The sequence below is a fragment of the Zootoca vivipara genome, chromosome 9, assembly GCF_963506605.1.
Source record: "Zootoca vivipara chromosome 9, rZooViv1.1, whole genome shotgun sequence".
Taxonomy (NCBI): domain Eukaryota; kingdom Metazoa; phylum Chordata; class Lepidosauria; order Squamata; family Lacertidae; genus Zootoca; species Zootoca vivipara.
The window spans coordinates 76861285-76883661 of record NC_083284.1 but is presented as its reverse complement, the minus strand read 5'-3'; the positions used below and the strand labels follow the sequence as shown (position 1 = coordinate 76883661).

At 46.3% G+C, this 22377-nt stretch overlaps 1 protein-coding gene across 2 annotated transcripts in view; it reads right to left on the bottom strand.

The window, feature by feature from the left end:
- PSTPIP1 (proline-serine-threonine phosphatase interacting protein 1) overlaps positions 1-22112 on the bottom strand; it is a 50972-nt gene extending 28860 nt beyond the window's left edge. The window contains exons 1-3 of one of the 2 annotated variants that reach the window (XM_035112177.2): positions 21892-22112; positions 13399-13499; positions 10344-10418 (exon numbers count right to left, since the gene is read on the bottom strand). In XM_035112177.2, coding sequence (XP_034968068.2) covers positions 10344-10418; positions 13399-13499; positions 21892-21924 — 209 coding nt within the window. In that variant the 5' untranslated portion in view covers positions 21925-22112. Of the gene's footprint in view, positions 1-10343; positions 10419-13398; positions 13500-16003; positions 16158-21891 lie in introns of those variants that run through there. The other variant, XM_035112178.2, reaches the window with a different exon arrangement.
- Positions 22113-22377: the final 265 nt, after the last annotated feature.

Genomic DNA, 22377 nt, shown 5'->3' with positions numbered 1-22377 from the left:
CCGGAAAAATTGTCTGCGGACAAACGTCGGCTCCCTCAGCCTGTAAAGCGAGATGAGCGTGCAACCCCAGAGTCATCCGTGACTGGTCTTAACTGTCAGGGGTCCCTTTACCTTTAGCCATTGATAGGCATATCTTTTGTGAGACCTTTAGCTGAGATTCCAGCATTGCAGGGGCTTGGACTAGATGACCCTTGGAATCCCTTCCAACTCTATAATTCCATGATTCCACAACCTAATCAAGCCTCTTAATTTCTATACACGCAGCAACCACAAGTCAGACAGATACTGTAGAAAAGATGTGTGAAATCGACCTCAGAATATCTTATAACTCCAGGAACAAATATTCTACCTCTCTGCTAACTGTCCTAACCTAAAAGTAAAACTGTATTCAGTATAAATCACTAGCATTTATAGAGAGAGAGAAAGAGGGAGTTGGTGAAAGCAATTATATGCCTAGTGGAGCAGTTAGCTAAAGATTGAGCTTTATGTGCCTTTCTTATCAATCCAACCTTCCTTACTGTTATCATCAAACAGCTACATTTCTTATCATTTTTACTGGGATTTGTGTGTGCGCATAGCAATTTTCTGATCCGTATCAGTGTGCTGGAATGTTACAAAAGCAACTGTGATAATTGATCTGCCTTTTTTAGTGCCTGAAAAGAAACCCTAGCCAATTACTGGTCATTGAACTCCTATATCTTAATTTTCCTTCGCTTCTCCGGCTACAGTACCTTCAAACGAAAACAGGTAGCCCATAATAGAGTCCATGACGATGTTTCTTGGCTGCCCTCTTGTGGCATCATTCCACCTTTGGCTTAAGGTTCCCTAAGTCCTCTGGATCAGTGCTTCTCCAACCAGTGCTTCTCCAACAGCCTTCGAGTTGGAACAATGGCAGCACCAGCAACTCTTTGTCTGCTGAGCAAAGGTGGCCAGGAGGCAGAGGGGATTAGAGGAAGAGGAAGAGGAAGGAAGGAAAGTCTCCCACCACTTCTGAGGGGAAAGGCCCCAAGGAGGAGCCGCTGGGAACTGAAGTCCAGTGTTTTAACCTTATCCCAAATAGTAAATTTAAGTAGTGCACATATTTCCAAATCACTAGTAATCTCCTTAAACATCTGGTTCAAAGTCATTTTAATCATTTGAGAAATATCTATCGGAACTAAAATGCCTAGATATGTTACAACATCTGGTCACCAACAAATGGCCAGTTAGTGTACAACACAGGTGATCTAAAATTGCCCACTGGCATTAATTTAGATTTTGACAAATTAATTGTATACCCTGAAATTCTATCAACATGATTAAATATTTTGATTAATTCCGATATGGATGTTCCAAGTCTATTAATAAATAATAATAATAATAATAATAATAATAATAATAATAAATCCACATACAAAGCTAATTTTAAATTCTAATTTCTCATCTCCCTATTCTGTCTGACTCCACATGGCAATGGCTCCAAACATTAATGGAGACAGAGAGCAGCCCCATCTTGTATTTCTCTCCAGACCAAAGAGATACCAAAGAATCCCATTTGTCCTAATTTGCTATTTAGGATAGAGGTACACAATTATAATCTGACAGGATCGAGTCAGCCATAAATCACACCAAGCATGTTGAAGTTAATTCCTTATTAACAGAAACAGGATCTACACAGGAGTGTCAGGCCTAGATCTCCAGCAGGTCTTGTCCCCATGAAACAGTTGCTGAGACAGATGCCCAAGTCCCCTCCTCTCCAAGGGACTTCTCCCCAAGCATTCTGAAATTGTGCCTGTGTGAAACTAACTTCTCCTCTGCCCTCTTCATGCCTTTCCTGGTTCTGGGAGACTGAGGGGGGGGGGAGTTTGTCACATGCCCTTTCCCCAGCCAGACTCATCTCTGCTTTGTGGCCTCCCTCCTCTCCTGCTTCAGCTTCTGCCTCTGTCTGGACTTCTCTCTGCCCCAGACTCCCCCTGCTCATTAAGCCCTGATACATTTTCAGCTTCTGACACCTCCCCCCCCAGTCTTCTTCCTCTCATTGTCATCCCCCCCAGGCTCTGAGCCTTTCTCCCTCGGGGGTTCCCCAGCTCGTTCCTCCCTCCATCCATCCAGTCCGTGGCAAATTCATAAATTCTTGAGGAAATCCACCTTTCCCCAAAGTAATAAACATAACCTCCTAATATACTTTGTCAAAAAAAAAAATTCAACATCTAAGGAAATAGGTGCAGCTGGATCCATTCTGTTATTGTTTAAGGCAAGGGTCAGCAACCTTTTTCAGCCATGGGCCGGTCTACTGTCCCTCAGACCATGTGGTGGGCCAGACTATATTGGGGGGGGGGGTATGAACGAATCCCTATGCCCCACAAATTACCCAGAGATGGATTTTAAATAAAAGGACACATTCTACTTATGTGAAAACACCAGGCAGGCCCCACAAATAACCCAGAGATGCATTTTAAATAAAAGGACACATTCTACTCATGTGAAAACATGCTGATTACCAGACCCTCCGTGGGCCAGATTGAGAAGGCGATTGGGCCGCATCCGTCCCACGGGCCTTAAGTTGCCTAGCCCTGGTTTAAGGCCACCAGATCAGTTACCAGGGTTAGGTGATCAGCGCCTGACTATGCTAAATAAAACCCACTTGATCCCTGTGCGTAACTGCCTGAGCTCTACTAGCCAAAATCACGGATAGTACATTGGGTTACAAACTTAATTCGTTCCAGAGGTCCATTCTTAACCCGAAACCGTTCTTAACCTGAGGTGCGCTTTCGCTAATGGGGCCTCCCGCTGCTGCCTGTGCGTGATTTCTGTTCTCATCCTGGGGCAAAGTTTGTAACCCGAGGTACAACTTCTGGGTTAGTGGAGTTTGTAACCCGAAATGTTTGCAACCCGAGGTACCACTGTATTTCAATATCTATAATTTACACAGTTCTAGTTACAGGTAGGTAGCCGTGTTGGTCTGCCATAGTTGAAACAATATTTAAAAATTCCTTCCAGTAGCACCTTCGAGACCAACTAAGTTTGTTATTGATATGAGCTTTTGTGTGCATGCACACTTGGTATCTGAAGAAATGTGCACGCACATGAAAGCTCATACCAATAACAAACTTAGTTGGTCTCTAAGGTGCTACTGGAATGATTTTTTTTTCATTTTGTTATAATTTACACAGTTGGTGTGGTCTTGGCCAGGCTTAGATTTAGTAGGACTATAAGCACCAGACATTGAAAGGGACAAAGTGCCTAATCCAAACACAGAAAAGCTTAGAGGTAAAAAGATCTGGATGTGTCTCATACCATTCTGCAGAAAAGAAATCTGGTCCCCAGCACTTTCTTAGTGCTTGTTTTATGAATGACATTCCTAATTTCTTTCATCTGTAATGGTTTTGCAAGAATCTCCTTTTGCTACATGTGATGTAGCACAAACAGGAGTGTGCTAGTGCAGTAGATGTGTGCAAACGAAATAGATGTGAGATTATCCTACCACGTTAAAGGAACTATAGCTACCAAAACCAGTGTGAAGAGGAGGGGAAGGTGCTTTTTAAAAACAAGATAAAGATCTGTACGTTCTGGACTTCTGTTTTGGAGTCAGAGCAGAAGCTGCAGGAGACTTGGTGTCCCAGGCCACAGGCTGATTGCACAAGCCCTGTGACCCTTGCCCTTTTTGCATTCTCCGTGCCATTTCTCCTTGCAAGACTGAATCTTCTTACTTTTGCAGAGTGCAATTGCGGGGAAGATACATACTGAAACCTCCCTATTTGAAAGACAGGAAGTGAACATTGAAGATGTTGAACAACGTCACTCACTCTTTGGGGACTGTTTGTTTTCCAGTTGTCTAGGGAAATATCATCAACTTCTCTCTAAAGACCCATCCTCTTAACAGGAATTGACTCTGGCTTTTCTGAAATTGGGGCTAGCTTTGCCTGCCGATTCAGGCAGGAGAGGCCAGAGAGAGGGGGCCATGAGGTCCCTCCTAAGTGACCAGGAGAATAAAAGGGAAACCACAGGAGAATCAAGCTGAAGGCCAAAATTGGTTAGGAACTATGGCAGATCACAGTGAGAGCCCTCCTGTTGAGTTAGATATGACATGGAAGGGTACCAGCTAACAGCAAAAGACTTCCTAGATCTTCTCTATCCAGTCTAATATGCTAAGTCACCTTTTCTGTATAGCCAAAGCCCCAACACTGTTCCACCAGCCCTGAAACTCACTGTATAATATCTCCTGTATTGCACAATTTCTATACAATCAGCCACAAAAACAAGATTAAGTCCTGGTATATATGTTTTGCCTTGTCTCCAGAAAACAATGGCAATAAAGCTATCTCAACTTCTCAAGGGCTTTCAGAATGCCCATTTGTCAATTGCCTTATGTCATATGATGTCGGGTGAGTCTTCCTTTCTTCCTTTGAAGGTGTGGCTCTACTTCAAGATGCGTCTGCAACTCTCGATTCTTCCTTTCCAACTGTAAGTGAGTGCATTTTGAATTTGGCTCTATTTTCTGTTGCTGCAGGGCAAAAGGGCAAAAGGTGCCAAATTCTAAATGCACCGGATTCTACCAATATCTGGAAAGGAAGAATCTGGAGCAGGAAAAGCCAGAAGCTCATCTCCAGAAACCTGTACACTCTGCATATTCACATTAAGCCAAATTAGCTGTGATTCCTGCATTGCATGGGGTAGGAGCAGATGACCCTTTATGCCCCTCCCAACACTACAATTCTTTGCTTCTATGTTTTGGCTTAGCATTGCATTCAAATCACCTTGTGTTGTGAGAGCACCCCACCTTATATGCTCATCTGCAGGAATAGTAAACAAGCTCAACACAGGCACACTTAGTTGTGGCTTCCCGTGGATAAGTGGATAAACCATTGTTAATCCAGACATTGCAGGGATCAGTTGTGCAACCAGGGATGGTCAAATCTGCCAATTTCACTTTCTTTTTTCCTGTATTTAAGTTCAGTTCTCCAGACCAGTTTGCAACTTTAAAAAAAGAGTCACCCTGAAAATTCACCAACATTTTAGCGCAATTTTTTCCTAATGTACACTTTTTTGTATGCAATTTTGCCTAACATAATGCATTTTGGTATATCATTTTCTCTAATATGTGCATTTTATACACACATATAATGCTTTTATACTTGTTGGAAGTCATCCAGAAGGGCAGGGACAACCCAATCAGATGGGTGGGGTACAAGTAAAATCACTATCATTATCATTCACACTCCTTGGCTAGAGAACTGCACTGCAAAATTCAGAGGTGTGCTAATTCCGAGGGATGGCTGTGTTTCAGCACTTCTCTTATTCCAGAAAGTACACATTTGGTAACTTCACCTTTGAGTGCAAACTGAATCTATTTCTCCCCAGGATTTCTTTGCAACAAACAGGAAATGCACTAGCTGGCTCAAGAGTACATTTTTGCTCCTCCATCTGCAAGTATGATTCTATATAAAGCCTAACACAGGAAGTCTCTACAAAGCATACTATTTTTCCTGCTAACATGAGTCAGAACTTCTAACATGTACTGTACTGGGTTTTGCATTCTGATTGCATTTCTTAAGGACTTTGGCACAGTTGTGACACCCAAAAAGGCTGATATAAGGCTTGGCTACCTTTTCTGATTTTGTACATGGGAATTCATGAACACGTGTTGTGACAAAGTGTAATTACAAATTACAGTGGTACCTTGGTTTAAGAACAGCTTAGTTTATGAACAACTTGGATTAAAAATACTGGAAACCTGTAAGGAGGTGTTTTGGTTTGTGAACTTTGCCTTGGAAGCAGAACATGTTTTGCTTCCTGTTGAGTGTGTTCCATTTGTAAATTGAGTCCCCCACTGCTATGGGAAAGCTCGCCTTGGTTTAAGAACGCTTTGGTTTAAGAATGGACTTCCGGAACAGATTAAGTTCATAAACCAAGGTACCACTGTATTGACAGTGTGAGTTTGAGCCAAGGCACCTTTGCTTCAATGGGGCAGAAGCGTAGCTGTCAACTTACGGATTGGAAAATAAGGGATCAGCAGCCTCACCCAATGGCGGGGCACCGGAAATGGCGACTTCCGGTGCCAGCTCTGCCCATGTCCGGGGCACCGGAAAACGGTCCTGCGCATGTTCAGACATGCGCAGAAGCAACTTCCAGTGCCGGGCTGCCTGTGTCCGCATGTCTGGGTACTGGAAATTGCTTCTGCGCGCACCAGAAATCGGTTCTGCACATGCCTGGGCATGCGCAGATGTGACTTCTGGCAGCACTCGGCAAATGAGCGAGCAGCCAGCTGCCAAGCGAGGCATTTTACCAGGCGGTGGCTGGCTGCTTGCTCGCAGGGGGGGGGGGAAGCCAAGTGGAGCCTCCCTGGCCAGGAGGGAGGGAGAGGAGCTGCTTTGAAATCCGGGGGAAAAGAAGATATAGAAATTGATGTATGGATATTTTTGGGTAGGGAATAGAGGCTTTGGAGTAGAATAAAAGTTAAGAGAATCAGGATACCATGGTGTTATTAAAATTAGAGTTTAGAAGCAAAAGGAGTATAATTTAGTAATAGATTGAATTTAAGTGAGAAGGATTCTTGTGATGATAAATGTTTAAGAATTAATGTGTAAGATATAAGATATGATATAGAATTAAGAGATTTTGAGAAAGTATGGATGATTTTTGGAAACTGCTTGAACAGCTTGAACTAACTGCCCTTTGGCTCCTTCCCTCTGGGAACTTTCTGCTGGGATTTTGCTTATTTATTTCTGCCCCAGCCCTTTTGTAATGTGAAGGGATGAAAAGGTAAAGGTAAAGGGGCCCCTGACCATCAGGTCCAGTCGTGTCTGACTCTGGGGTTGCGGCGCTCATCTCGCTCTCTAGGCCGAGGGAGCCGGCGTTTGTCCGCAGACAGCTTCCGGGTCATGTGGCCAGCATGACAAAGCTGCTTCTGGCGAACAAGAGCAGCGCACGGAAACGGCACTTACCTTCCCGCTGGAGCAGTCCCTATTTATCTACTTGCACTTTGATGTGCTTTCGAAATGCTAGGTGGGTAGGAGCTGGGACCAAGCAACGGGAGCTCACCCCATTGCAGAGATTTGAATCACCAACCTTCTGATCAGCAAGCCCTAGACTCTGTGGTTTAACCCACAGCACCACCTGGGTCCTTGTGAAGGGATGAAGGCCACCATTTAAAACAAACCCACCTAAACTGCACTGGAAGTAGCATATATAAAATGTTCTGAATCAAGAAAACAAAGAGAAAAAATACTGTTACAAAAATCATGTGCTGCCCACACTCTGCCGAGCAATAGCAAGATGGTTCCAGGCAATCCTGCAGAGTCTGTGTTTCTTTGGAGAATTGAGACACAGCGGAGATTGTTGTAGCTTTAAGAAATAGGGCTTATTCACCTATTTACACCTTCAGTCTGCATGGAGGAAGTGCAGATCTTACAGTCATTTCAAGAGGGGCTTTTCCCCTTAGCAGTGCGGCCCTGCAGTCCAAGGCATCTCTCCCAGCCAGCCTGCAGCCAGCCTGCCCAAGATGGATCCCAGTCTTTCTTCTCCCATTCTTCTTCCCTGAACACCCTACTAAAAACTCTTTCCCTGTCGTCTCACACCCAGTTACCCTGGCAACCTTCCAAACTCCCAGTCTCTGTTCACACCTCAGAGCAAGAAGGGAGGACAGTTCTTTTGCATTACCAATGGCCCTCCGTGGCCCTCTATTGTTTCTTATTGGCCCTTGCTTGGCCAGGCCGTTTGGCAGAGGCTAGCCCAGGAATTCCTCTGCAGCTGTTATTTCTCCCTTTACATCCCAAATGATCCAAATCCTACCATTTATTAATTTATAGGGTTTAGGGAGGAGATCCCCCTCCCAAATCTATGACAATACAGTGGAACCTCTATTTGTGACCATAATCCATTCGGGAGGTCCATCCAGAGGTCAAAACGGGTTGCTGGGAGAGGCGCCGTTGTGCACAGGCACGGGCGGCAATTGCCTGCTTCTGTGCATGTGCAAATGGCGATTGTCTGCTTCTGTGCATGTACAAACGGCAATCACTGCTCCTGAGCATGCGCAAACGGCAGCAAACCGTAAGTAGAGGTTCGACTGTACATTGGTGTGAAAAATAATAATAATAATAATAATAATAATAATAATTTATTATTTATACCCCGCCCATCTGGCCGGGTTCCCCCAGCCACTCTGGGCGGCTTCCAACAAAACAGAAATTCTAAAATACAGAAATCCATCAAACATTAAAATACAGAGATCCATCAAACATTAAAAGCTTCCCTAAACAGGGCTGCCTTGAGATGCCTTCTAAAGGTCTGGTAATTGTTGTTCTCTTTGACCTCTAGTGGGAGGGCATTCCACAGGGTGGGAGCCACTACCGAAAAGGCCCTCTGCCTGGTTCCCTGTAACTTGGCTTCTCGTAGTGAGGGAACCGCCAGAAGGCCCTCGGAGCTGGACCTCAGTGTCCGGGCAGAACGATGGGGGTGGAGACGCTCCTTCAGGTATACCGGACCGAGGCCGTTTAGGGCTTTAAAGGTCAACACCAACACTTTGAATTGTGCTCGGAAACGTACTGGGAGCCAATGTAGGTCTTTCAGGACCGGTGTTATGTGGTCTCGGCGGCCGCTCCCAGTCACCAGTCTAGCTGCCGCATTCTGGATTAGTTGTAGTTTCCGGGTCACCTTCAAAGGTAGCCCCACGTAGAGCGCATTGCAGTAGTCCAAGCGGGAGATAACTAGAGCATGCACCACTCTGGAGAGACAGTCAGTGGGCAGGTAGGGACTCAGCCTGCGTACCAGGTGGAGCTGATAAACAGCTGCCTTGGACACAGAGTTGACCTGTGCCTCCATGGACAGCTGTGAGTCTAAAATGACTCCCAGGCTGCGCACCTGGTCTTTCAGGGGCACAGTTACCCCATTCAGGACCAGGGAGTCCTCCACACCCGCCCGCCTCCTGTCCCCCACAAACAATACTTCTGTCTTGTCAGGATTCAATCTCAATCTGTTAGCCGCCATCCATCCTCCAACCGCCTCCAAGCACTCACACAGGACCTTCACCGCCTTCACTGGTTCTGATTTAAAAGAGAGGTAGAGCTGGGTATCATCAGCATACTGATGGACACCCAGCCCAAACCCCCTGATGATCTCTCCCAGCGGCTGCATATAGATGTTAAAAAGCATGGGGGAGAGGACAGAACCCTGAGGCACCCCACAAGTGAGAGCCCAGGGGTCTGAACACTCATCCCCCACCACCACTTTCTGAACACGGCCCAGGAGGAAGGAGCGGAACCACTGCATAACAGTGCCCCCAGCTCCCAAGCCCTCTAGACGGTCCAGAAGGATGTTATGGTCGATGGTGTCAAAAGCCGCTGAGAGATCCAGCAGAACAAGGAAACAGCTCTTACCTTTGTCCCTAGCCCGCCGGAGATCATCGACCAGTGTGACCAAGGCAGTTTCAGTCCCATGATGAGGCCTGAATCCTGACTGGAAGGGATCCAAATGGTCCGCTTCTTCCAGGCGTGCCTGGAGTTGTTCAGCAACCACTCGCTCAATCACCTTGCCCAAGAATGGAAGATTTGAGACTGGGCGATAGTTGGCCATATTGGCCGGATCTAAAGATGGTTTTTTAAGAAGCGGTTTAATAACCGCCTCTTTCAGCGGGTCTGGGAAGGCTCCCTCATGGAGAGAAGCATTTACCAACCCGCGAAGCCCATCGCCCAGCCCTTCCCGGCTAGCTTTTATAAGCCAGGATGGGCAAGGATCAAGGAGACAGGTGGTTGGTTTCACTCGTCCAAGCAGCCTGTCCACATCCTCGGAGGTAACAGATTGAAATTGATCCCACAAAGCTTGACTAGACAGGACTCTAGCACTCCCCCGCCCCGGCCCTGCTCCCACGGTGGAGTCTACCTCTTCCCGAATCTGAGCGACTTTATCTGCAAAAAACTTTGCAAAATCATTGCAGGAGATCATGTGGCCCATACTGGGCCCGGATGGAGCAGGTGGTTCCGCTAAATTGCGAACCACCTGGAAGAGTCTCCTGCTGCTGTTTTCTGCAGATGCGATGGAGACGGTGAAGAAGGTCCTCTTCGCCGTCACCATTGCCACTTGGTAGGCTCGAAGTTGAGCTCTAGCCCGTGTCCGGTCTGATTCAAAATGAGTTTTCCGCCACCGGCGCTCTAGCCGTCTCAATGACTGTTTCATCACCCTCAGCGCCGGGGAAAACCACGGGGCTGTCCGGGCTCCATGCAATCTGAGAGGGCGCATAAAAAGTCACATAATTGTCCAAAATTTGCACCTTGTTTGTGTAACCACTGATTGTAGGTGGCACCCACTATTAATTTAAAGCAGAGGTACTTTGTAGTCATTGCTATCATGTTACATTCAAAATGACTTACTTGATTTCTGTTTGGCCTCCTGCCTTCCGAGCAATTTGAACCAGCTCCTTCCCGTACCGCTCTTCTGCTTGTGCCCTGCAAAAAGAGAAGAAAAAACTTCATTATTTGAAGCTAAAGGAATACCAACTCCCATATATTTTGGGGTCTCCTGCCCTGACAGGCCTTGTACTGGTCACTATTTGGGTACATTTGAAAACAAGCCCCTCAAAGTAAGAAAAGGGAGATGGCGCAAGCCAGTATTGGAAAGGGGCAGGTGCACACCCCATAAATGAAAACAAAACAGAATGGGATTCTTGCAGTGATTAAGAACTGCTGCTGGGAGGGAGGAGTAGGTGGAATTTTCCAAAAAGGCCACATGGGCACCTGCGCTGCACAGCTGCAAAAGGCTCACCTTTGCAGAGTTAAAGACATGCAGCGGACATGAGCATTGTGACGTGAGCACTGTGCAACAGTTGCACGGCAAAGTGACACACCATAGTCACTGATTGTGCTAGATGGTGATCGAGTTGCTTTTCTCTGACAATTGCAGTTTCTTGTTAGAACTATTGGAGGAACAAAATCTGCCACAAGGGAGCATAGCTGTCAAGTTTTCCCTTTTCTCGCGAGGAAGCCTATTCAGCATAAGGGAATTTCCCTTTAAAAAAGGGAGAACTTGACATTTGTTTGTTTGTTTGTTTGTTTGTTTATTTTCTTGTGCCCAGAACAGCAAAAGCAACTGCACTGTCCGTTGTGTGTGTGTGTCTGTTAGGGCTAGCAGGAATTGCAAAACCCAAACAGCACTGAAGACCACATCACATACGGTAATTGTCATGTCCCCCTTTGCCTGGTGACAGCTCTCTTTTTTTTACCTCTGGACTTAGAACTTGGAAACCCAAAAAATCAGTGTATGTTTTGCATGCCATGGCAGTCAGAGGAGAGTGTCTGCACAATTGTAACTGCTTGGGGAGGAGCAAGCCAGCTAAACCGGTTTGCTTATTTCACTTGTATGGTTGTGGTTGTTATGCTTTTTCAGGTCTATGGCGACATAATGTAGAATCTGAATCAAATTTAACTGCGAAAATGAGAAATTGAGAGAAACTGAAAATGACCCATCCCTACTCACCTTCTCCAACCTGGCACCATCCAGATGTTGTACAGTGGACTACAATTCTCATCATCCCTTGCCATTGGCCATTCTGTCTGGGGCTGATGGGAACTGTGGTCCAAAACATGGAGGTCACCAGGTTAAGAAGGCTGATCTCACCCCTTCACCATCCCACAGCGTCACCTCATTTGACCAGCTTCATGTCCTGGAGGTCACCCCCCCCCCAAAAAAAAACACGTCCCCAAACCTAATGCCTCCCATATATTTTAGATTACAGCTCCCAACAGCTCCAGGCGGGAGAAACTAGAATGACGATGGGGAAGGCATCCCTTAAACAACCCACGTAAGCCACCCCCCAAATTTGTTCCAGGGGCCCAGAGCCATTCAAACCCACCTGCGCTTCTCACTCTGCCTCCACCCACAGCAGGTTAACCACTCTGGCGCCTATGCGAAGCCACTGTTTCCATCAGGAGGAAGAAAACTTTGCTCACATGTTTTAAAATAGCTCTGGAGAGATGACAGGGGTCTGTGTCACTTGTGAGTGTATAATGATTCAGTAGCAGGACACTGGGAGAGTACATTTTACTCTCGGGGGCTGTGCTCCTACGGGGGCCACAAGATGGTGGTGGGTGGGACGGAAGGGAGCACTGGCTGGGGAGATCACACTGCTTTCCTGAAGCTGAAGGTTGGAAACCTCAGCGCAGCTGAAAGACTTCTTCATGCAGCACATAGTTAAACTCTGATACTCCCTCCCCAGGAGGCAGGGAGGCCCACCAGCTTGGATGGCTTTAGAGAGGATTGGACAAGTTCATGGAGGAGAAGGCGATCAACGGCTGCTAGCCAGGATGGCTCTGCTCTGACTCCACAGTAGAGGCAGCAATGCTGGAAACCGCAGGAGGGGAGACAGGGCTCTTGTGCTCCAATCCTGGTTGTGGGTTTTCAAGTCCTCATGAAAATTAATCAGCATCTTAGTGTGAATTTTTTCTAATGCATACTTATATTTCTCTGCAATTTTGCCTAATAGCCACATTTTCCCCAAGCACCTCTCACCTAATACAATGCATGTTTGCACATTCCTTTTGAATAACAGTCACGTAGCCCCTGGACTTACTACTTCAGCCAAGAACTGTGCTATAAAATTCAAAGAAGTGCACATTTTGAAGGATGGCATTGTTTCAGCAAGCACAGGTATCAAATTTCATCCCCACTCAGAGGAGTGCAAGGCAGCATATGTGGTTCCCCGCTTCCCCATTTTCTTTCCCTTCTTCCCTTCCCTGTGAGGGAGGTTCCTCTGTGGCCCTCTGCCAGAGAAGGTGGTGCACCCATAGATTTGCACCAGCAGGACTAGCACCTTGAATTCATCCCAAAACCTAATGGGGAGCTGGATCATATTGCATGTTTTCTTGCTGGCTAAGTGGGGATTTGAACTCTGGCCTCCCAGGTCCTAGTCTGGCACTTTTAATCTCTACCCCACACTAGATCTTTCCAGCTCAGTGTCTTTGCTTGTTTGCAATTTTTCCTCCCCCCCCCCACTCCCTATTCAGCCAGGAACAGCAAGTGGAGGAGGAACTTCTTAGTCTGTCCCTCCTCCAGCAATTTGCTCTGCTTCTGAGCTGGCCAGGAAGGAAGAGGTCTCTCTGCAGCCAGCCCAGAAACCAAGTGAGCTGCTGCAGGAGGGACAGAGTGGCCCACTACTACCAACCATACAGCTGGAAGATATCCAAGGGTCATCTAGTCCACCCCCTGCAATGCAGTGGAGGAGAGTCCACCCCCTTCTGAGGGTGTCCATCCCACCATTGAATGAAGGTTACCACCGGGAAGTTCTTCCTAATGTTTAGTTGGAATCTCCTTCCTTACAATTTGAACCTATTGGGTTGGGTTGTCCATTGGCTTGCTCCATCTTAGTCCATGGTGCGCCCAGGGCCCCAACAGGGCAGCCAGTGCTCCTCCTTAATTACCCTTTTCAGTTACCTTTGTTTGATGAGGTCCTCCACATCCTTGCACATCTTCCTCCCATCCAGCAGTCGCTGTAAAAGTGCATCGTACCCAGCATGGACAGTGAATTCTTTACACTAGGAAATGGAAATTTTGAATTCCAGTTACCAGTAGGTAAAACCATTCTCACCACATAAACAACTAGATTAGTCAGTCTTTAGGAATTATGTCTCCTTTTCCAGACTTAGAGGTGGCTGGCTGACTCTAGCTGCAAAAGCTAAGGCTGCTGAAGAGGCCAGAGACCATCTTGAGAGGGCAGACCCAGGTCACTAAGCCTGAGCGTCCACAGCCACCATCCGCCATGAACCACCATTTGCAGGTGAAGGGGTTGGGGGCAAAGACGCCTGTTCCTGGGGTGATTCAAAAGCAAATAATCACTTCCAGGGGTGGAAATTTCCCCAGACAATCTTACATGACCTTGCAGGTCTAAAATACAGAAACAGCTGCTGCAAGACACAAACAAACATGGGATGGGATGGGATGGGATGTATGGTTGAAAAGGAGCAGGAGATCAACCCTTTCCACTGCCCCCAGCAGGAGATTCCCTCCATTTGCAAAAAGCAGCAAGGAAGGGGTTTATTGGGATCACTGTGGGGAAAGAGGTGAAACTCTTCCTCTTTGCCCACCTAATCTTGCTTGGGCCTCCCATGGTGCCTATTTCCTTTTTTAAAAAATGCCAATTAAAGAGACAAAACAATGGACACACCTAGAGAGAGACACAAATGAAAATACCTGCACCACAGCATGCCCACTCCTCCCAAACAAACTAAGGAAAATTCCCACAACGCTTAACAGGTACACACAGACCATGCTCAAAGCATGGAAAGCAGAAATAGGCAAACTATCCCCAACCCCACCCCCACTAATTCCCCTGGCGCACCACCCATTATACCACCACGCAGCACAGAACCTCCAGATAAAAATCTTTTATCGCCTAATAGACTTCTATAAAAATAACAAACCTTTGTCAACGCAAGAAATACAGGACAAACTAGAAGACACCCAAATGCCCTGGTTAACACACCACCAATTACACACCCTCTTAAATAATCCAGCAGTAAAATCAGCAGCAACTACGCCCCTGACAACCTTCGAAAACCTCCTCCTAACAACAAAGGGACACAGCAAAGGGATGGTATCCGTAATATACAAAATATACAAAATACTACTCCAAAATCCCACGAACCCCATAGATGCAATAAAAAACAATGGGAGGATGACATAGGCTATGAGATTAACTCCACTCAGTGGACCAGAATATGGTCTAAACTCCCCTTTAAATCCATATCAACAAAAACGAAAGAACTCACTCTGAAACTCATCTACAGGTGGTACCTAACAAGAAGAAAATTAGCGCTAATATGCCCAGGAACCTCACCAAAATGCTGGAGATGGTGCACCTCCACAGGCACATACCTCCACATGTGGTGGGAATGCCCCAAACTCTAACTCTTCTGGACAACAGCCATATGAGAAACAGCCTTACTAGAAAAATTAACAAACTGACACAGGGACAAATAGAAGAAGACGCCTTCACCCCAGTATGGCTCCCCTTTATCACATACACAGCCCAACAAGACAACAAGAATCCATCAACAGCATATGAATCAATATGGCTAACCTGATCCAAAACACCCACCCACCCCACTCCACATGAAGACAAAGCTCACCACAGCCAATCACAAATGAACAACCACACGCTAGGCCAAAGCCAACCTCTCTCACCACCAAAGGAACTCAAGTGAATAGCAGAGAACCTGCACAAGCAACGTTGACACAAAACCCCACACATACATTAAGTAAAATAGAAACATTGCCACCCGACCCCACCCCCACTCACCATTCCCCCCTCTACCTCTTCCCCTCTAGTCTTCCTAATGTAACACTAATGTCTCAAGAAATGAAACTAATCTGTAAAAAATGTTACTTGAAAAAAATTGCACATACTTTTGTAAAGCAATAAAATCTTTAATAAAAATACATTTTAAAAAAATGCCCATTAAATGTCCTATCACTTCTAATGTCGCTTCTCGTTTGGCCCTATGTCGTGTGGATGAGTGGAGATATGAACCTGGGTCTCCCTAAGCCTAGTCTGACATGCCACACATGTCCAGCAGCAACTGGTGGGGGGTGGGGGGGAAGGGAACAGCTGCCTAAGGCATATGCAACTCTTCCTTTAAGGCTTTCTTTTAAAAAATGGAACACATCCTAACTTGTCTCCAAAAATGATCTGGGGGGGGGCACCTCCAAGTCTCCCTGTGGAAAAGATCCCTACAGAGGGGGCACCAAAGGCAAGGCTGTGTCTCCAGCAGCCACCATCCTGTACTAAGCACACTTCCCTGAGAGGAAGCGCCAGGGAATTCATAGGACCTGCTTCAGAATAAACATACGTAGGAATTGTGCTGCTGTTTCCAGGTTTTGTGCTGTAGATACAATGACAACACACTGGTAGAGTAGCACCGTGGATATTTCCCAGCCAACATTTAAAAAGAAAATGGATTGCACCATGGCATAAAATGCCTTTCAGAGCATCTTTTTTTCAACCCCCCCCCAAAAAAAATAACTGAATAAGCAAACCTACAGTTGTGTTCGCCATCCCTGGAGTGTCCTGCCTCGAGGGCTCTGAGCTTCTGGAACAGGCTGCTGGAGGGAGCCGCTGCTGGTGCTGCTGGCCCTGGTGTGCCAAACGGTCACAGCCACGTCGCCCATCCCCTTCTGAGGCTGCCTTTGAATCATCAGATTCAAGACAGGGCTCAGCCACTGTCAGGTTCCCCCCCCCCCCCAGGGAAATTACAGTACACTGGATTTTAGAATACAGGAAGATGAAAAACTGCATTGCAACCAGTCAGATAAAGGGCTAATTAGCCCAGGGTCATATGAACATATAGGAAGTGGGTGGTGTTGTGGTCTAAACCACTGAGCCACTTGGGCTTGCCGATCAGAAGGTTGGCAGTTCGAATTCCCATGACAGTGGCGAGCTCCCATTGCTCTGTCCCAGCTCCTGCCAACCTAGCAGTTTGAAAGCATGTCAAGTGCAAGTAGATGAATAGGTAGCACTGGGACAGGAAGGTAAACACGTTTCTGTGCGCTCTGGCGCTCATCAGGTGTCCCATTGTGCCAGAAGTGGTTTAGTCCTGCTGGCCACATAACCCGGAAAAGCTGTCTGTGGACAAACCCTGGTTTCCTCAGCCTGAAGCGAGATGAGCGCCACACCCCATAGTTGCCTTTGACTGGACTAGACAAACTTGGCCCTCCAGATGTTTTGGGACTACAACTCCCATCACCCCTAGCTAACAGGACCAGTGGTCAGGGATGATGGGAATTGTAGTCTCAAAACATCTGGAGGGCCGAATTTGCCTATGCCTGCCTTAACCCATAAGAACATGAGAAGAGCCTTCTGGATCAGGCCCAGAAGGGGGAGGGCATCTAGTTCAGCATCCTGTTCTCACTGTGGTCAACCGGATGCCCCCGTGGAAACCCACAAGCAGGACTTAAGCCCAGGAGCCCCCTCCCTTCCTGTGGTTTCCAGCAACTGGCATTCAGAAGCATTGCTGTCTGAGTAGCCATTAATAGTCCTCTTCTCCATGAACATGTCCATTCATGTTGGTGGCCATCCTGCCTCCTGTGGGAGCGAGTTCCACAGGATATCAATCATGTGATCTCCAGGAGCCATAGCCAGTGCAGGTATTGAAAGGACTTGGTAGCATCACAGGCCCACATAATACAGGAACACAGAAAGGCACCTATACCAAGACAGACCTGCTAGTTCACATAACATAGCACGGTCTCCACTGACCTGGCAGTGGTCATCTAGGGTTTCAGGGTCTCTCCCAGAGCTACCTGGAGATGCCAGGGAATGAATCTGGGACCTTCTGTCTCCAAAATAAATCCTCTACCTCTGAACCAAGGCCCTTCCCCTGCCAGCTGGATGTCAGAGAAGTCAGACTGAGACCACCACAGCCAAAACAGAAAGATTACTTTCCTAGTTCAAAGAATACAGCACGGAAAATAGATCATCATAAAGGTGGAAATTTAGCTTTCCTGTTTAGCAGCCTTTTTTTTAAAAAAAGGCATTTCCTTCTTACCAAATGCTTTCACTTGCTACGTAAGTCACCTGACTTGGGGCTGGGCAGGCACAGAAACAACCAAGCATAAGAAGCAGTGCACAGAATGTCCAGGGTGTCTCTTGCACATGGCAAGCCTGTTTTTATTTATTTAATTACAGGCACCTGCATTTTAGAAAGACCACAGTAAAGCAGCTGGGTTTTGTTGGGGGGGGAGTTTCTGTTGCTTTTAGTAGAAGCTTTTTTCAAAGCCAAATTTGCAGCACAAGAAAGGCAGGCCAGTACAGATTTTCATTTCAGTTATGATGGTTAAAGTCCCTGTTATGAATTGGGGGGGGGAGATTCCCCTATAATTCCTGGGTGCCAGATCCCACCCCCCATAATTTCTAGAGTTAGTAAATGTGGGGGATTGAATGTTTGACGTCTTCACCCAGGTGTGAGGCAGCTGAGCAGGGTAGAAATGCAGTCTGGATCACCATCCTATAATACAAAGGACGGTACCTAATTGGTTTTTTAAAAATTCTATTAAGAGAATTATTCTATTAAGAGGTTTCAACATACAATACAATGAAAGCCAAACTAATCTAAAGAAGATACATAGGGCAGAAGCAAGAATAAGCAAAAGAAGAAAATAAAAAGAAGAGAAGAAGAAAACTTAAAATAAATAAAATAAAATAAAAGCCAGGTCCACTATTACAATTATATCTTAACCCTTATTCCCCGCTCTCACCTGGGAGCTTCCCCCTCTTCCCCCAGCCTCCCACCCTGGGAGATCCTCTCTATCATCCATCACCTTCCTAGAAGCATCTTCATCAATCCAAGATAGGAAACTTCAAAAAATGAAGCTTAGATATAGACTTAACTGAGAGAGAAAAAGAATTAAAGAAAAACAAAAAACTAAATAAGAGAAAGAAAAGAAAAGAAAAGAAAAGAAAAGGAGGATCTTCTGATTCTCTCTGCTGATGATTATGTATATGACAATATGCAATATGCAAAATATTCAAAGTATACCAGGATACCACCTAGCTGCATTAATATCCAGCTTTTTCTCAGTCTGCTAGGTGTTGCTTTCTCAGTCTCCCCAAGCATCTCACATTTGCCTTTTTCGTAAGAAGCTGTAAGGGTGTTGTTGCGGCTACTCTTGAGTAAAGACGCCCAAGTCCGCTCTGTCTTTAAGAGTTTTATTGTGCATAGTATTTACAATGCAGAGATAGCAGAAAACATGACCTCTCAGTCACTCACAGAATCCGGGAGTGGACGTTTCCGGCTACGAGACCAGCACAAGAGTTTGGGCACCCCAAAACGCCTCCTCCCGACCTTACGTTTGGTGGCACACCTTAATTCGGGCGCTGGAAAGGGCTGCCTGCTCCCCTCCACCTCTTGGTCCTGGCAGCGCAGGGGCTCTCCAACATCGCTGAGCCCTGACACCTCCGTCCCGCTCACTTCCTGATTCCCCTCACCTGACCCCCTGCTGCTGCTCTCACTGGGCGAAGTGCTGGTCAGCAAGAGGGGTGGAGGCTCCCGGTAAGAAGGCCCCCTGGCAGAAGCCATTGGTGTGACTAGAGAGGATGCTGAATTCTGTACTGGTGGAAGTTGTGGGACCCCACAAACAATGCATATATGTCCCACTTTTCTTTCATGGAGCTCATAGCAGTGTTCATGGATCTCTCCACACCACCACATTTTAACCCAGAAAAAAACCCTTGTGGTGTAAATTAGGCAGAGAGGTGGTGGCTGAGCCAAGGTCACCCATGTGAGTTTCATGGCTGGGTAAGAATTCGAACCCTGGTCTCCCAGGTCCTGGTCTGACACTTTTAATAACCACATCACGTTGGCCTCAGGCAGCCATTGTTGTATCTAAAGGAAAGGCAGCAAATAGTGACAAATGTTGCATTTTTACTGCAACAGAGTGCGGGAGAGAAAGAAGTTATTGTGAGATTTCCCGACATGACCACACTTGGGACCCTACTGTATGTGCTATCAAGGCAGCAAGGGCCTTGCCACTTGGTGTTCTGACACAACAACATGTCTTGGGGCAGTCCTGTGATGGGGAAATTGCCAGGGTACGTCCACACAGCATGACCTGTAGCTCCTAATTGTACACGATAGCACAGAATGAGAATTCTGAAAAATGTCCCTGCTTCTGGGACACCCGCAAACCAAAAGTCTTCTCCTGTGATGGCCAATCCATAGGCAAAATGAAATAGAAACATAGCCTGAAGCCCCCTACATCCAGAAACAAGAGGCCATTCATCATGTTGGCTAGATCAGTGTTTCTCAAACTTGGGTCTCCAGATGTTCTCAGACTACAGCTCCCATCATCCCCAGCCAGCTTAGCCAAATGGTTATGGATAATAGGGCTACTATTATAAGCGCTTATGCACCAACACTGGATGCCGATGAAGACAGAAAAGTTTTACTCTCAGCTGGACACCGTCCTATCAGAGACACCTAAGGAAGATAAAATTATCCTCCTGGGTGATTTTAATGCAAGAGTTGGGTGAGATTTTGATCTGTGGCCTGCACTATTGGGAAAGGAGTTGGCAACAGCAACCAGAACGGAATCTTACTTTTGACGATATGTGCAGCACACAACCTTGTTATTACCAACACACTCTTTCGACTGAAAAATAAATTTTAAACTTCATGGAGGCATCCTCAGTCAAACCACTGGCACCTCTTAGACTATGTTATTGTCCGTGCTAAAGATCGCCGTGATGTGCTCCTTACCAGAGCTATGACGAACGCTGGTGGCTGCTGGACAGATCACCGACTAATATGCTCCACGATTGCTATCAAGATTATACCTCAACGCAGGCTTCAAGGAAGGAAACCAAGGCACAAAATGAACACTCAAGCCCTTCAAGATCCCATTAAGCAGGATTGCTTCCAAACGACTCTTAAGGACCATCTGCTTTCTCCTCGAAAGATTCCATCAACAGTGTCTCCGAAAAATTTTACACATCACTTGGGAAGAGAGGTGAACTAATATCAGTGTACTGGAAGAAGCAAAGATCACCAGTGTTGAAGCAATGATTCTTCAACATCAACTTCGTTGGACTGGTCATGTTGTGCGGATGCCTGATGATCGTCTTCCAAAGCAACTACAGTACTCTATTCCAAACTTAAAAATGGAAAGTGTAATGCTGGTGGTCAACAAAAGAGATTTAAAGACTGTCTCAAGGCAAATCTTTAAAAATGTAGTATAAACACAGACAACTGGGAAACACTGACCTGTGAGTGCTCCAGCTGGAGAACAGCCTTTACCAAAGGTGTTATGGGCTTTGAATAAACTCGATCTCAGGATGCAAGGGAGAAACGTGCTAAGAGGAAGGCATGCTTGGCAAATCCACACTGTGATCAACTCCTGCCTGGAAACCAATGTCCCCACTGTGGAAGGACATGTGGATCCAGAATTGGCCTCCACAGTCACTTATGGACGCATTGTTAAAACTGTGTTTATGGAAGACAATCTTACTCAGCTACAAGTGATTGCCAAAGAAGAAGAAGAAGGATAATAGGAGTTGTAGTCCAACAACATCTGGGGACACAAGCTTGAAGAACCATGGGCTGGATTTACCCTTCAGATTCAGAGGTAGTATATCACTGAATGCCAGTACTGGCGAGCAACAGGAGCAGAGGGCTGTTTCCTCCATGACACATTTGCTGGTTTCCTAAGGCATCTGGCTGGACCACTGGACATCACAGGGGGCTGCATCTGATGGACCTTTGGTCTGATGGAGGAGGGTGCTTCATGCCCTTATTTTTAGAAACAACAACCACCAACCGGGAATGGTCAAGATATTCAAGGGTGACACCTGAGCACCAGGGTGGGGCAACCTTTGCATAATAGCATTCGAGTTTTGCATAAGACACTCTCTGTGTGGTGCCATGAGCTTTTAGCCACCCGGATAAAAGCTGCACTAGCAAAGTTGTATATCTAACATAAAAAGTACCACATAAGATAGAAACATGAGCTGTCGACTGCAATGAAAATTAGACCCATGTTCTGCCAGCATCCCCAAGAAAGAATTTAGTCGTTCAAAATTTTAATTTTTTTAAAAAATTAAGAGTTCATTTCCTTCTCTTTTTTTAGCAATTAAAAATTTGAAATAAGTGGCTCTTTTAACTATACAGTACGTAGTATAAGTAGACCCTCTTCCTTGCTTAGCCTAGGAGTCCCTTACCTTTTCATTGTGTGGATTCAGGTGTCCTAAACAAGCCCCTTCCGCAGTTTCCTGTGGTAACCAGTTTGCATACGTGCCCCGAAAACATTCCTAATGCACTGAACCAAACTTGCAGGCAAAATCGTGACAGTGCGGCACCAGGTTAATTCAGACCACGCAGCCAGCCAGTGTTGCTCCTTTATCTCCATGAAGGTGAAAATAAAGTTGTTGGCACTTACCCAGAAGGCATCTTTGAACTGCAGGTGTGTCATGAGGAGCTCCTGGAAAGGTCCCCTTTGGGCAGGCTTGCCCCACAGCACCAAAACTTTGACGGAGACGAGCCCAGTTGGCTCTGGCTGCCAAGCACACGGAAGCCAAAAGAGGAATGCTCTCTTTTGCAGCTTGCAAAACAGCTCTGGGCGGTTGAAGGAAGCTGAGTGTGAAATGACTTGCTACTCTGAAGGAGAAAGCACACCCCAAACCTCACAGGTCTCCCCTTCCTCTTTCCCTCCTCTTGCCCCACCCCTATGCTCTGCTATCAACCTCACTTCAGTTCTGGCAAATGGTGAGTATTGAAATGAGGAAGCAAAAAAACAACAACCATCCTATCATCTGTGTGCAAATGAGGCAGGTTTTCTGGGGGGGGGGGAGTGTTTACTGACAATATTACCTACACCCCAGAAAGCAAAAGTGTTGTCTGATCAATGGACAAAGCTACAAACTCT